This window comes from Pongo pygmaeus, chromosome 20 (genome assembly GCF_028885625.2).
Source record: "Pongo pygmaeus isolate AG05252 chromosome 20, NHGRI_mPonPyg2-v2.0_pri, whole genome shotgun sequence".
NCBI classification, from domain to species: Eukaryota; Metazoa; Chordata; class Mammalia; order Primates; family Hominidae; genus Pongo; species Pongo pygmaeus.
The window spans coordinates 6,789,591-6,802,874 of record NC_072393.2 but is presented as its reverse complement, the minus strand read 5'-3'; the positions used below and the strand labels follow the sequence as shown (position 1 = coordinate 6,802,874).

General features: G+C 50.3%; 1 protein-coding gene across 1 annotated transcript in view; it reads right to left on the bottom strand.

Annotated features, from left to right (window-relative positions):
- The window catches only part of VAV1 (vav guanine nucleotide exchange factor 1), an 83,474-nt gene that overhangs the window by 19,772 nt on the left and 50,418 nt on the right, over positions 1 to 13,284 (bottom strand). The window contains exons 7-21 of the mRNA XM_054465608.2: positions 12,966 to 13,034; positions 12,681 to 12,784; positions 11,371 to 11,470; positions 9,924 to 10,019; positions 9,608 to 9,676; positions 9,387 to 9,473; positions 9,195 to 9,280; positions 8,180 to 8,312; positions 5,900 to 6,009; positions 4,829 to 4,930; positions 4,496 to 4,593; positions 4,388 to 4,410; positions 4,168 to 4,213; positions 1,213 to 1,349; positions 739 to 804 (exon numbers count right to left, since the gene is read on the bottom strand). Coding sequence (XP_054321583.1) covers positions 739 to 804; positions 1,213 to 1,349; positions 4,168 to 4,213; positions 4,388 to 4,410; positions 4,496 to 4,593; positions 4,829 to 4,930; positions 5,900 to 6,009; positions 8,180 to 8,312; positions 9,195 to 9,280; positions 9,387 to 9,473; positions 9,608 to 9,676; positions 9,924 to 10,019; positions 11,371 to 11,470; positions 12,681 to 12,784; positions 12,966 to 13,034 — 1,326 coding nt within the window. The remainder of the gene's footprint in view (positions 1 to 738; positions 805 to 1,212; positions 1,350 to 4,167; positions 4,214 to 4,387; positions 4,411 to 4,495; positions 4,594 to 4,828; positions 4,931 to 5,899; positions 6,010 to 8,179; positions 8,313 to 9,194; positions 9,281 to 9,386; positions 9,474 to 9,607; positions 9,677 to 9,923; positions 10,020 to 11,370; positions 11,471 to 12,680; positions 12,785 to 12,965; positions 13,035 to 13,284) is intronic.

Here is a 13,284-nt window from a genome sequence, read left to right as displayed (position 1 = left end):
TCTGCAAACTCACTTTTAACTCTTCCAGGAAAAATAAATACTATGTGTGGGTAGAGAGAGGAAACGACAGAGCAAATGGAACAAAACATTAACAGAACCGATGAAACTGGGTAACGGCTACACGGGAGCTCTTTGCATTATTCTCATAGCTTTGCTAGAAGTCTGAAATAATATAAAGTTAAAACCAGCACTGGAGAGAATTTCCCTCTGCAGGCTGTGAAGTGGACAGTGGGGTCATTTGCTCTGAATGAGGTAGGGGGCGTCTGAGGTTGGGGAGAGAGGGAGAGATTTGAAGTCATCATGAAGAGCGAGGGGTCCATCGAGCAGAGAACACCGGAAGAACAGCAGAGGCTGGGGTGGACAGGTGCGTCCACCAGGAGCAGGGCACAGGCAATGGAGGCCACAGTGCTCCCACAGAACTCAATTCAGTGTCTCAGAAGGAAGCAAGGGGCAGGCCCACCTTCTAGGTCCCTGCTCCTTCCTGCCTACCATACCCATGTAGGAAGGAAAGGACCTTTACTCAAAAATGGTCAAGGAGAAAAAGATCAATAATTGTTTCCAGGGTGGCCCCTCTCTGGGCTCAGTTGGTGGGGTGGACAAAGCCTTGAGTTAGAGAAAGACCTGCCATGATGGGCAGCCCCCTCCCCAACTCCAGGGGTGTCTTTCCAAGTCTGCCCATCCTCCCAGGACCTGCCCTGGACCCCTTGCCCTTGTTCCATTCAGACTTGAGGCACTCACATGGACGTAGGGCTTCACCCTGTTACAAGGAAACCAGCCAATTTCATTAGTAGATGTATTCCTGCCCTAAACACCCAGGAGACAAAAACAGGAACAGAGAGGTTATAGGATCCATAACCCCACCAGCCATCTAAACCCATAACCCTACACGTGGATCCTGCCCCATCACTCGTGTGCATGTGTGTGTGTGTGTGTGTGTGTGTGTGTGTCCATCTCTCTGCTCAATGGTCACTCTGCTTGTCCATCTATCTCAGGATGGCCTGGAGAGCCCAGAGAGGTGATAATGAGTATTAACTTCCTGGGAAGATGGCCTGCTCAGAAAAGCCATGCCCAGAAATCTCAGTCTACCTACCCTACTCCCCAGGCATCACCTCCAGAGCATGGTGGAACTATGACCCAACTCCCTGACACCACATGAATCCATAACCCTACACTTGGGTCCCATCCCATCACTCCTGTGACCCCAGCCTGTACCTCCCACCAGTTCTGTTCAGCCTCAGCCTTCGTGAGCTCCACAATGTCTCCAGGGTTGAGCCGTAGGAAGGGTCCAATGGCTCCAGGGGGTGGAGGAAGCCCGTAGTATTCCTGAAACACCTCCATCTTGGGCAGACCTGGAGGACAGGGTACAGGAGTACAGGGTGGTTGGCAGTCAACTTTCAAGCCTGAATCCTGCCACCCTCCAGAATGGCTAACATTTTTCTTTTTAGACTGGCAATACTAAGTGTTGACAAGGACGTGGAGCAACTGCAGTTCTCACTCATTGCTGGTGGGGATACTCTTTGGAAAACTGTTTGGCAATGTCTACTGAAGCTAAACATTGTATCAACTCTGTAACCCAGCAACCCAAGAGAAATGAAAACATGTGTCCTGGCTGGGCACAGTGGCTCACACCTGTATCCCAGCACTTTGGGAGGCCGAGGTGGGAAGATCACCTGAGGTCAGGAGTTCGAGACCAGACTGGCCAAAGTGGTGAAACCCCATCTGCCCTAAAACTACAGAAATTAGCTGGGTGTGGTGGTGGGCGCCTGTAATCCCAGCATTTGGGAGGCTGAGGCAGGAGAATCACTTGAACTCCCAGGAGGCAGAGGTTTCAGTGAGCTGAGATCATGCTACTGCACTCCAGCCTGGGCGATGGAGTGAGACTCTGTCTCAAAACAAAACAAAACAAAGAAACAAAAAACAAAAAAAAAGTCCTTTGAAAGTTGCAGCTTTATTCACAATATCCAAAAACTGGCAACCAACCAAATGTCCTCAATAGGTTGATCAATCAATAAACAAATTGTGATATCATCACATAATGGAATACTATACAGCAATGAAAAGGAACAAGCTATTGCTACAGGCAATCACATCAATGCATCTCACTGTCATTATGTCAGATAAAAGAAACCAGATGAAATAAGCATGTACTATATGATTTTATTTATAGAAAACTCAAGAGCAGACAAAATTAATCTGTGGTGATAGAGGTCAGGTGATAGAGGTTCCCTATGGGAGATAGGTGAGTAGCAGTGCTTTCTGATAAAACTTTCTGTGGTGATGGATATGTCCAATATGGTAGCAACTAGCCACAGGCAGTTATTGAGAACTTCAAGGCTAATGTGAGTTAAAAAATTTTTAAGGTGATTTCATTTTAATTAATTTGTATTGGACAGTGCAGTTCTGGAGGGATGGAAATGTTCTATATTTTTATTTGATCGTTGGTTGCATGCATAAAACTTTATTAAGTCATATACTTAAGATTTATTGATTTTTACATATCTTAAAGTATGTATTTCCTCTCTCAATAAAATACATGTGGCCGGGCGCAGTGGGTCACACCTGTAATCCCAGCACTTTGGGAGGCCGAGGCAGGCGGATCACGAGGTCAGGAGATCGAGACTATCCTGGCTAACATGATGAAGCCCTGTCTCTACTAAAAATACAAAAAATTAGCCGGGTGTGGCGGTGGGCACCGGTAGTCCCAGCTACTTGGGAGGCTGAGGCAGGAGAATGGCATGAACCCGGGAGGCGGAGCTTGCAGTGAGCCGAGATTGCACCACTGCACTCCAGCCTGGGCAACGGAGCGAGGCTCCGTCTCAAAAAAAGAACCAAAAAACAAAAAACAAAACAAAATACATGTATGTGTGTGTATGTATACATATATGTATATATATATATTCTATTGTACAAAGGACACTTGGGTTGTTTCTAATTTTGACTGTTGCTAAGAAAGCTGACTATTGCTAATTACATAATAAGTAATAATAATAAGAAAACATACCCATTAATAGATTTCATATATTTATTTTTTTATTTTCTTGAAACAGGATCTTGCTCTGTTGCTCAGGTTGGAGTGCAGTGGCGTGATCACGGCTCACTGCAACCTTGAACTCCTGGGCTGAAGCAGGAACCCCGCTAACTTTTAAAAAATTTTTTGTAGACACAGGGTCTCGTTATGTTGCCCAGGCTGGTCTCAAACTCCTGGCCTTGGTCTCTCAAAGTGCTGGGATCACAGACGTGAACCACCACACCTGACTTATGTTATATATTTATATGTCATATAAATGGCATATAAGTGGAACACTCCTGCCTCTGCACTCCAGCCTGGGACACAGAGCAAAACCCTACCTCTAAAAATAAAAAAAAGATATATTTTATATATATATACAATATATTTTTAGTAAATATATATAATATATTTTTAATAAATATATATTATTTAATATATATTTTACATGTTAGTATATTATTAATTATTATATTATTATATATTAATTAAATATTAACTCATTATTAAATAATATAATATATTATTATTTATATATTTAATAAAAATACATATATTTTTTAATTTTTTTAAATTAAGGCTGGGCATGGTGGCTCACGCCTGTAATCCCAGCACTTTGGGAGGCTTAGCAGGCAGATCACCTGAGGTCAAGAGCTCAAGACCAGCCTGCCCAACATGGTGAAACCCCGTCTCTACTAAAAATACAAAAATTAGCCGAGTGTGGTGACATGTGCCTGTAGTCCCAGCTACTTGGGAGGCTGAGGCAGGAGAATCGCTTGAACTTGGGAGGTGGAGGTTGTAGTGAGCCAAGATCGTACCACTGCACTCCAGCCTGGGTGACACAGCAAGACTCCGTCTCCAAAAATAAATAAATTAATTAAAATAAGCACATACTGTATGATTTAATTTATACAGTATGGCTAGGCAACGTAGCAAGACCCCATCTCTATGAAAAATAAAATTAGCCAGGCGTGGTGGTGTGCACCTGACTTCAAGTGATCCGCCCACCTTGGCCTCCCAAATTGTTGGGATTACAGGTGTGAGCTGTTGCACCCAGCCCAGTGTGGCTGTTAATATGATTATGGAGATCTGTCCCTGGGTCAACATCAATAGAGATGAATTTTCCTCCTGCCCCCACACAGCACCCCCTGCCAACTCACCCAGCTCATTCCTCTTTTTGTCCTGAGCCCTGCGATGTAGTTTGTCCTGGAAGGAGAAACAAAGAAAGCCTGTCTACCTATGCCCAGTCTGGGGGCTTGTAGGCCCCCTCACTCTCCTCACCCCACAAAGGATCATGCCCAGTTCTGGGATGTTCTGGGTCCTCCCCGCACTGTTGCCCATTATTTGCAGTGCACAGGAAGGACCACAGGAAAGTCTTACCTTCTTCATAGTTCCTGGGAAATCTACGGGAGGGTAAAGGAAATGGTGAGAACGGGAAATCCTCCAAAGAGAACCAAGCTCACCTCCCAGCCTCCCTCCCACTCGTACCTTGCCCAAGTCGGCCACATGGAGGGACCCTCCCCAGACACTCCTTGTGTGCAGGTGCCCGGCACCGATGGCAGCGGTAGCCCTGATAGAAGGTACCTCTGAGATGCAGGGGACACATAAAGAAGAGTGAGTGACCTTTACAGACATGGCCAAATATTCTGCTAAAAACATAGAGGGACCCCTTGAGTTCTCTTTAGATCAGGAGAGTGACAGAGAAGCAGAAGATCAAAGTAGCCCATCTCCCAATTTAGGGAACCAATTACTAGGGCAGCTTCTCTAGCAAGGAACTGATGACCAAGTCCAGTATGCAGGACCCTCCTCCCAGATTCTCACCTAAGCAGCATCTGACAGGCTTTGCAGGATGTGGTCTCCTCAAAGGAGAACATCTGGAAGTCATGCCCATTGGCAGTGGCATTCTCCGGGTAGATGTTGGAGCTGGCAGGGGAAAATTAAAAAAAAAAAAAAAAAGAAGGTCAGTATTTTATTCCTTTTTATGGCCGAATACTATTCCATGGTATGAACAGACCACACTTTGCACGTCCACTCATTCATTGATTGATGTTTGGGTCGTTTCCACCCTTTGGCCACACTGAATTATGCTGCCATGCGCATTGGGAGAAAGAGAAAGCAGGCTAGGAGTTTCCAGGGGCTGCGAGAGCAGGGAATTGGGAGTGAATGCTTAATGGGTATGAGGTCTCCTTTGGGCGGATGAAAAGGTTTTGAAGCTGGATAGAGGTGATGGTTGCATGACACTGTTAGTGTACAAAATGCCATGTGATCGTACACTTCGAAATTTAGATTTTTGTTGTTGGAATTTTGCCTCATATAAAAAGGAGGAGAAGACAAAAGTGGAAGAGGAGGAAGAGGGGAAGAAGAAGGAGGAGGAGGAAGAGGAAGAAGAGGAAGAGGAGAAAAAGGAGGAGGAGGAGGAAGAAGAGGAGGAAGAGGAGGAGGAGGAAGAGGAAGAAGGGGAGGAAAGCGAGGAGGAGGAAGAGGAGGAAGAGGAAGAAGAGGTGGAGGAGGAATAGGAGGAAGAGGAAGAGGAGGAAGGAGAGGAGGAGGAAGAAGAGGAAGAGGAGGAGGAGAAAAGGAGAAGAAGGAGAAAGAGGAGGAGGAGGAGGGATAGGAAGGAAACCAGGAGGAGGAGAAGGAAGAGGAGAGGAGAACAAGAAAGAGGAGGAGGAGAGGAGAAGAGTCTGGGCTGGTAGCTGAAGCTTGCACACAACCCCTGCATTCCAAGGATGAAGACAGTCTTGGGCCTGTCCCTCTTATTTCCCAAATGAAGAGACTGCAGTTCAGAGTGGTCCCATGGCATGTCAGGACAGAGTAGGGACTAGAGCACGTTCCTCCTTCCCAGCCCCTCCCCCTCTGCGGACAGAAAGAGGGAGGAAGATGGGGACTCACATGGCCATCTCAAACTGCTCCATCCACTTCTTCTTCAATTCTCTTGTCTTGAAGAACAGCTCATAGCCCTGGGCACCTTGGTCCTCGATCAGGAGGAACATGTGGCTCCACTGCAGGGAAGCAGAGCTCAGACTGAAGGCACTGCCCCTGCAGAGAGTGGGAGCACAAACCCACCCACCCCTCCCTCTGTGGGGAACAGGCAAGCCCATGGCAGTCTCTATGCCCCTCGCACCATGCATGGATATCCTTGTAAAAGGGCTTTCCAGGATATCCAAATACACAACCATAAACCCAAAACCACACACGCATGCGTACACATGCGCGCGCGCACACACACAGACACACACACCCCTTTGCAGAAGCACACACCAGACACAGCATGTCACTCATCATTGATTTTTCTGTTCAACAAAGCACTGGTGCAGCACTTGCTGAGAAACAGACACTGCTAGGAGCTGGGGACAGAGCAGTGAATAGGATGTGGTCCCCAGAGCTCCAGCCTGGTAGGAGAGACAGATGCTGTAAGCAGGCAGTTACAAGACAGCAACTGGCTCCTTGAGGGAGGCACAGGTTGAGAAATAGAGAAGCCAGCTGGGCGCGGTGGCTCACATCTGTAATCCCAGCACTTTGGGAGGCTGAGGTGGGTGGATCACGAGGTCACGAGTTCGAGACCAGCCTAACCAATGTGGTGAAACTCCGTCTCTACTAAAAATACAAAAAAATTAGCCAGGCGTGGTGGCGGGCACCTGTAATCCCAGCTACTCAGGAGGCTGAGGTAGGAGAATCACTTGAACCCAGGAGGCGGAGGTTGCAGTGAGCCGAGATTGCACCATTGCACTCCAGCCTGGTGACAGAGCGAGGCTCTGTCTCAAAAAAAGAAATAGAGAAGCCACAGACCAGAGCACGGGGGGAACTCCAGGGCAAAAACTAAAGCAAAGGGAAGAGTTCACAGGAGAAAAAGCAGAAGGAAGTAAGGAAGAGCCGAGAGGGAGAGGAGTCTCAGCTCAAATGTCACTTCCACAGAGAATGTTCCTGAACAATGGAGGTAAGATAGCTCCCCCTCCCACCCTCACCTACCACAGCCACATCTCCTGTTTCATTCATTTATTTTTTCATAGAGACAGGGTCTCACTCTGTGGTCCCAGCTGTAGTGCAATCATAGCTCACTGCAGCCTCCAACTCCTAGCCACAGGCGATCCTCCCACCTCAGCCTCCCATGTAGCTAGGGCTACAGGCATGTGCCACCAAGCCCAGCTAAATTTCTTTTTTATGTTTTGTAGAGACGGGGATCTCCCTATGTTGCCCAGGCTGATCTCAAACTCCTGGGCTCAAGCGATTCTCCCACCTAGGCCTCCCAAAGTACTGGGATTACAGGCATGAGCCACTGCACCCAGCCACCTACTTTATTTTCTTTGTAGAAAGCATCCCGTAAGAATGTAAGTACCATACAAGAAATAAAATAAGCCGGGCACAGTGGCTCACGCTTGTAATCTCAGCACTTTGGGAGGCCAAGATAGGCAGATCACTTGAGGTCAGGAGTTTGAGACCAGGCTGGCCAACATGGTGAAACCTCGTCTCTACTAAAAATACAAAATTTAGCTGGGCATGGTGGTGGATGCCCGTAATCCCAGCTACTCGGGAGGCTGAGGCAAGAGAATTACTTGAACCTGAGAGCCAGAGGTTGCAGTGAGCCGAGATCTTGCCACTGCATTCCAGCCTGAACGACAGAGTGAGACTGTCTCAAAAACAAACAAACAAAATGAAAACTCTGTTTTGCTTTCCATTTTAGTCCTAGTGCCTAGAAGAGTGCCCTGGATATAGTAGGTGCTCAATTTAAAAACTGTTGAGTGGGCTCACGCTTATAATCCCAGCACTTTGGGAGGCCAAGGCAGGTGGATCACGGGGTCAAGAAATCGAGACCATCCTGGCCAACATGGTGAAACCCTGTCTCTACTAAAACTACAAAGATTAGCTGGGCGTGGTGGTGTGTGCCTGTTGTCCCAGCTACTCCAGAGACTGAGCCAGGAGAATCGCTTGAAACCAGGAGGCAGAGGTTGCGGTGAGCTGAGATTGTGCCACTGCACTCCGGCCTGGCGACAGAGCGAGACTCCATCTTCAAAAACAAAACAAAACAAAACAAACAAACAAAAAACACCTGTTGATTGGATTAACACACACTTCCATGTAGATGTAGTCTGGCAAACAGGTGCATGCCCAAGTGGAGAGGGCTAAGCTGCCGACTGCGTGGAGGACCCCATAGTTCTGGCGTCAAAGCCCCACCTTCTTGTTGTCTCGGTCTCCTGAAGAGTCATCCCGAATCTGGAAGCTGTGCAGGTTCACAAAGTCCTTGAGGTCATAGGAGTCTCCCCGGCGCTTACAGATGAGTAGAGCTTTGTCGAGCAGGAAGGCGTACCTGGAAGGATGGATAAGGCATTCCTGTCTGGCTCTTCCCAACTGTCCCCATCAGCTCTCTGACCAGTTCCTCCACATCCTGGTCCCACCCTGCCCTTCTCCTCCTTGGCCAACTTGGCCATGCCCACCTGTCCATCCTGACTTCACCCACGGGATCCGCATTGGCTCTACTGCCTGTCAGTCTTCGCTCCACCCATACCCCTCACTGGCCCTGTCCTGCCTGTCCATCAAGGCTCCACTGCCTTCTCTGGATGGGTCTACCACCTGTCTCTCTAGAAATCTTGCCTCACCCCCACTCAGGTCCCTCCCCAAATTCATCTTAATTCCACCTACAAGTCTACATAAGAACCTGGCCCCACCCCTACCCAGGCTCCACCCCAGATCTGTGTTGGCTCCACCCACTTGTCCATCTAGGAGCCTGGCCACGCCCCTATCCAGGCTCTTCCCCAGACCTGTGTTGACTCCACCCAACTGCCTATCTAGAAACCTGGCCCCATCCCTACCCAGGCTCCACCACAGATACGGTTTGCTCCACTCACCTACCCATCTGGAAGCCTGGCCCCTACTTTGCCCAGGCTCCACCCAGATCTGTGTTGACTCCACCCACCTGCTCATCTAGGAACCTGGCACCATCCCTGCCCGGGCTCCTCCCAGATTTGTGTTGACTCCACCCATCTGCCTATCTAGAAGCCTGGCTCCGCCCCTTCCCAGGCTCCGCTCCAGATCTATGTTGACGCCACCCACCTGCCTATCTAGAAGCCCGGCCCCGCCCCTGCCCAGGCTCCACCCAGATCTGTGTTGACTCCACCCACCTGCCCATCTAGGAGCCTGGCCCCACCCCTTTGTCCAGGCTCCATCCCAGATCCATGTTGAGTCCACCCACCTGTCCATCTTGGAGCGCCGTTCCACCGAGGTGATCTTGAGCTCCCCGTCTATCTTGGGCCGGCCATAGTGAGCCAAAGACTGGTCCTATGCAGCAGGCAGGGGGTCTAGCAAGGGTCTCCCAAGAAAGGAGCCAGACACCCACCCTCCCCACGTGGCCACACCCCTGGCCCACCCAGCTTCACTGCCTCACCAGGTTCTCAATGGACAGCTGGAAATTGGTGATCTGCCGCAGTGTCTCGTTGTCTCGCTTGACCTCGTTCACGCACTGAGCCAGGTCCTGGGGAGGGGGCAGGGGTGAACCTGGCCCCCCAACAGCCGACCCAGGCTCCTACCTAACCCCGGCTAGAGGATCAGTCCCCACCAGGAGGGTGTCTGCAGCAGGTGAGTCACCAGCACCCTACACCCACTCACCCTCATGGCATCCAGGGCCAGCCGCAGGTTCTCCTTCTCCATCGCCTCCTGCGTGTGTTTCACCAGCTCCTGAGAGAACCAAGACGTCAGACGTCACCTGGGCCCCTCCCCTTCTCCCTGAGGGGAGGGCCTTCCAAACAATGCTAGCTCACCAGCTCCTCCATCATAGTGCTGACCCTGGAGGCTGAGACATGACCCCAGTGACCCATCCCCGAGCGTCCTAGAGACTCAACCCCCAGAAGCCAGCCCCGTCCCCACTTTTATAGATACAGGAGAGTAGGTACGTGGAGCCCACGCCTAGGGATGTGCCCGGCACCTGGAGAAGGAGGTGATATTTGAGAACTCGCTGCATAGGCACCATCAGCAGGTCCCGCAGGGTGAACCTCCCGTTGTTGGCTCTCTGAGAACATTCCTGGGGAATCAGAGAACAATGGGGAAACTGAGGCAGGTCCCAGAAAGAGCCGGTTGCAGGGTGGGTGCAGATAGATTTGAATAAATACGTGGGCAGCTTTCCACCCCAGAGATTTTTCTAGAGGTCAAAGCATCACAATCTGCCCCCAAGGAAACAGGGAAGGGACTCCATGAGGTGGGGGCAGCTTGAGAACCATTGGAAGGAAATTTGGGAGGCCAAGGCGGGAGGATCACTTGAGGTCAGGAGTTCAAGACCAGCCTGGCCAACATGGGGAAACCCCATCTCTGCTATGAAAAAAAAAAAAAAATAGCTGGCGTGGTGGCAGACTCCTTCAATCCCAGCTACTCAGGAGACTGAGGCAGGAGAATTGCTTGAACCCAGGAGGCAGAGAAGGCATTGAGCTGATATCACACCACTGCACTCCAACCTGGGTGACAGAGGGAGACTCCATCTCAAAAAACAAAAACAAACAAACAAACAAAAAAGCAATGGGAAGAGGCTGGGCACGATTGCTCACGCCTGTAATCCTAGCTCTTTGAGAGGCTGAGGTGGGTGAATCGCTTGAGCCCAGGAGTTTGAGACCACCCTGGACAACATGGTGAAACCCCATCTCTACAAAAAAAACACAAAAATTAGCCAGGAATGGTGACATGCATCTGTAGTCCCAGCTACTCAGGAGGCCAAGGTAGGAGTTATGAGGATTGCTTGAGTCCAGGAGGTCGAGGCTGCAGTGAGCTATGATCATGCCACTGCACTCCAGCTTGGGGGACAGAATGAGACCCTGTCTCAAAAAACAAACAAACAAACAAACAAACCCACTGGAATGTGGCAAATGCTGCCTGGGATAGAGGTCCAGTATTCTGCCTGCTGAGGGGGGCTGGAGATGGGGAGAGGGACAGGTCTGGAGAGCCCCCATCCTCACCACCCCTGCCCTGTCTGTGTTTCCACCAGACAAACAGATCCAGGTTGAAGTTCAGTTCAAGATCAAGTTCAGCCTGGGATCCGGGGTTGGTTGGAATTGGGGTTCAGTGAGAAGTGGGAGCTCAGCCCAGACTTGGGGTACAATCAGTGCTAGGGCTCAGCCCAGGGCTGGGGTTCAGTGTGAGATCAGAGCTCAGTTCAGGGACAGGACTTCACCCTGATATCAGGGGTCAGCCCAGACCCAGGGCCAGCCCATTTCTGTTCTCCATTTCCTCTGCTTGGCTGGCTAGTACTTCCCTCCCTAGTCCTTTGATGGATCCCTGGCTGGGCTGCAGCAGAAAGTGGACCATCTGCAACTCAGTGTCCTCCCTGCTGCCCCCAGGGCCTGGGAGGAGTGGGAGAGGCCCCCCAGAAGTGGCCCGGCCCCCACCTCCAGCTTCATCTGCACGTCCTCCCGGGCTGCGGCCACACGGTCCAGGTGTTTGCTGGCTGACTCCACCTGGCTGCAGTAGCGGCCATAGACGAGAAACCTACAGGGAGAGGACAGGCCACCAGGTAAGGGTGGCTGGCATCAAGGTCGGGCAGAGGCTGGTGTCAGCCCTGGCCTTGCTCTTCCCAGCTGGAGAAGAAACCTGAGTTTCAGTTTCTCCCTCTGTGAAATGGGCATAACAATAGCATCTCCCACGTGAGGCTATCGTATGTAGCATTATCTCATTTAATGCTACGGTAATTTCACCATAGTACCTGGTATTGTCTCTGCCCAATGTTTATTTATTTATTTTAATTTAATTTAATTTATTTATTTATTTTTGAGACGGAGTTTCATGCTTGTCGTCCAGGCTGGAGTATAGTGGTGCGATCTCGGATCAGTGCAACCTCCACCTCCCGGGTTCAAGCGATTCTCCTGCTTCAGCCTCCTGAGTAGCTGGGATTACAGGCACCTGCCACCATGCCTGGCTAATTTTTGTATTTTTAGTAGAGACGGGGTTTTGCCATGTTGGCCGGGCTGGTCTCAAACTCCCGACCTCAAGTGATCTGCCCTCCTTGGCCTCCCAAAGTGCTGGAATTACAGGCGTGAGCCACCACGCCTGGCCTGTTTTTATTTCTGAGACAGAGTCTTGCTCTGCCGCCCAGGCTGGAGTCCAGTGGCATGATCTTGACTCACTGCAACCTCTGCCTCCCGGGTTCAAGCAATTCTCCTGAGTAACTGGGATTACAGGTGCACGCCACCACGCCTGGCTAATTGTTTTTTGTATTTTTAGTTGTATTTTAGTTGTTTTAGGCGATGGAGACGGGGTTTCAGCATATTGGCCAGCCTGGTCTTGAACTCCTGACCTTAAATGATCCACCCACCTTAGCCTCCCAAAGTGCTGGGATTACAGGCATGAGCTACCACACCTGGCCAATGTTCCTTCATTTAACAAATACTTATTGAGCATCTACTACGTGCCAGGCCCTGCGTGCATCCTTATAGTCAACCCTCACCACCAGCCTAGAAGGCACATTCCTGTGGCCCACTGATGTACAGATGAGGAAGCAGAAGCACAGAGAGGTTAAGTGACTACCCAGTGCCACACAGCAGAGCTGGGAATTGAACCAGAGATGGGCAGCCCCTCGCCCATGAACACACAGCACAAAGTCCTCCCCATCCAGTGGTGTCTGAGGGTAAGGTCTCTCAAATGCCCGGCCTAGGCAAGGCAGAGTGACCCCAGAGCTTCAGTCTGGCCAGCTGGGTCTCACCTCTCCTTGTATTTGATGAAGACTTGGTAGAGATTGGCTGCGCCAGGGGTGCCCAGGGCTTCCTTCATCTCCTTTAGGAAGTGAGTATGAACACGAAGCAGGTCCTACTCGGAGGGAAGGGTGAGGGCTGGGACCAGAGCCCAGGGCTCAGGGAGCCGGGAAGGAAAGGGTCATCCACCCGCCCCATGCCACTCAACTCCCAACCCCTGTACTCCAGGGACAGGTAGGGGCAGCAGGTTATCCACACTAGACAGACCCAAGAGGGCTGGGGATCGGCTGGCTCACCTCAATGTTGATAAAGATGATCTCAATGTCTTGAGGTTTCAGGAACCGTTGCAGGGGCTTCAAGAAATGCTGCGGGGAAGGGAGAGAAAGATGACGGAAGATAAGATTCCCTCCTCCAAACCAGTCTCAGAGAGACAGGGGAAGGAGACAGAGAGAGGGAGATAAAGAGAGGGAGCGTGTCCATGCAAAAACTTGTACAAGAATGTTCACAGTGAAGTTATTCATAATAACCCAAAAAAGGAAACAACCAAAATGCTTATCAATGGGTGAATGGATGTTTAAAATGTGGTCTGGCTAGGCATGGTGGCTCACGCCTCTA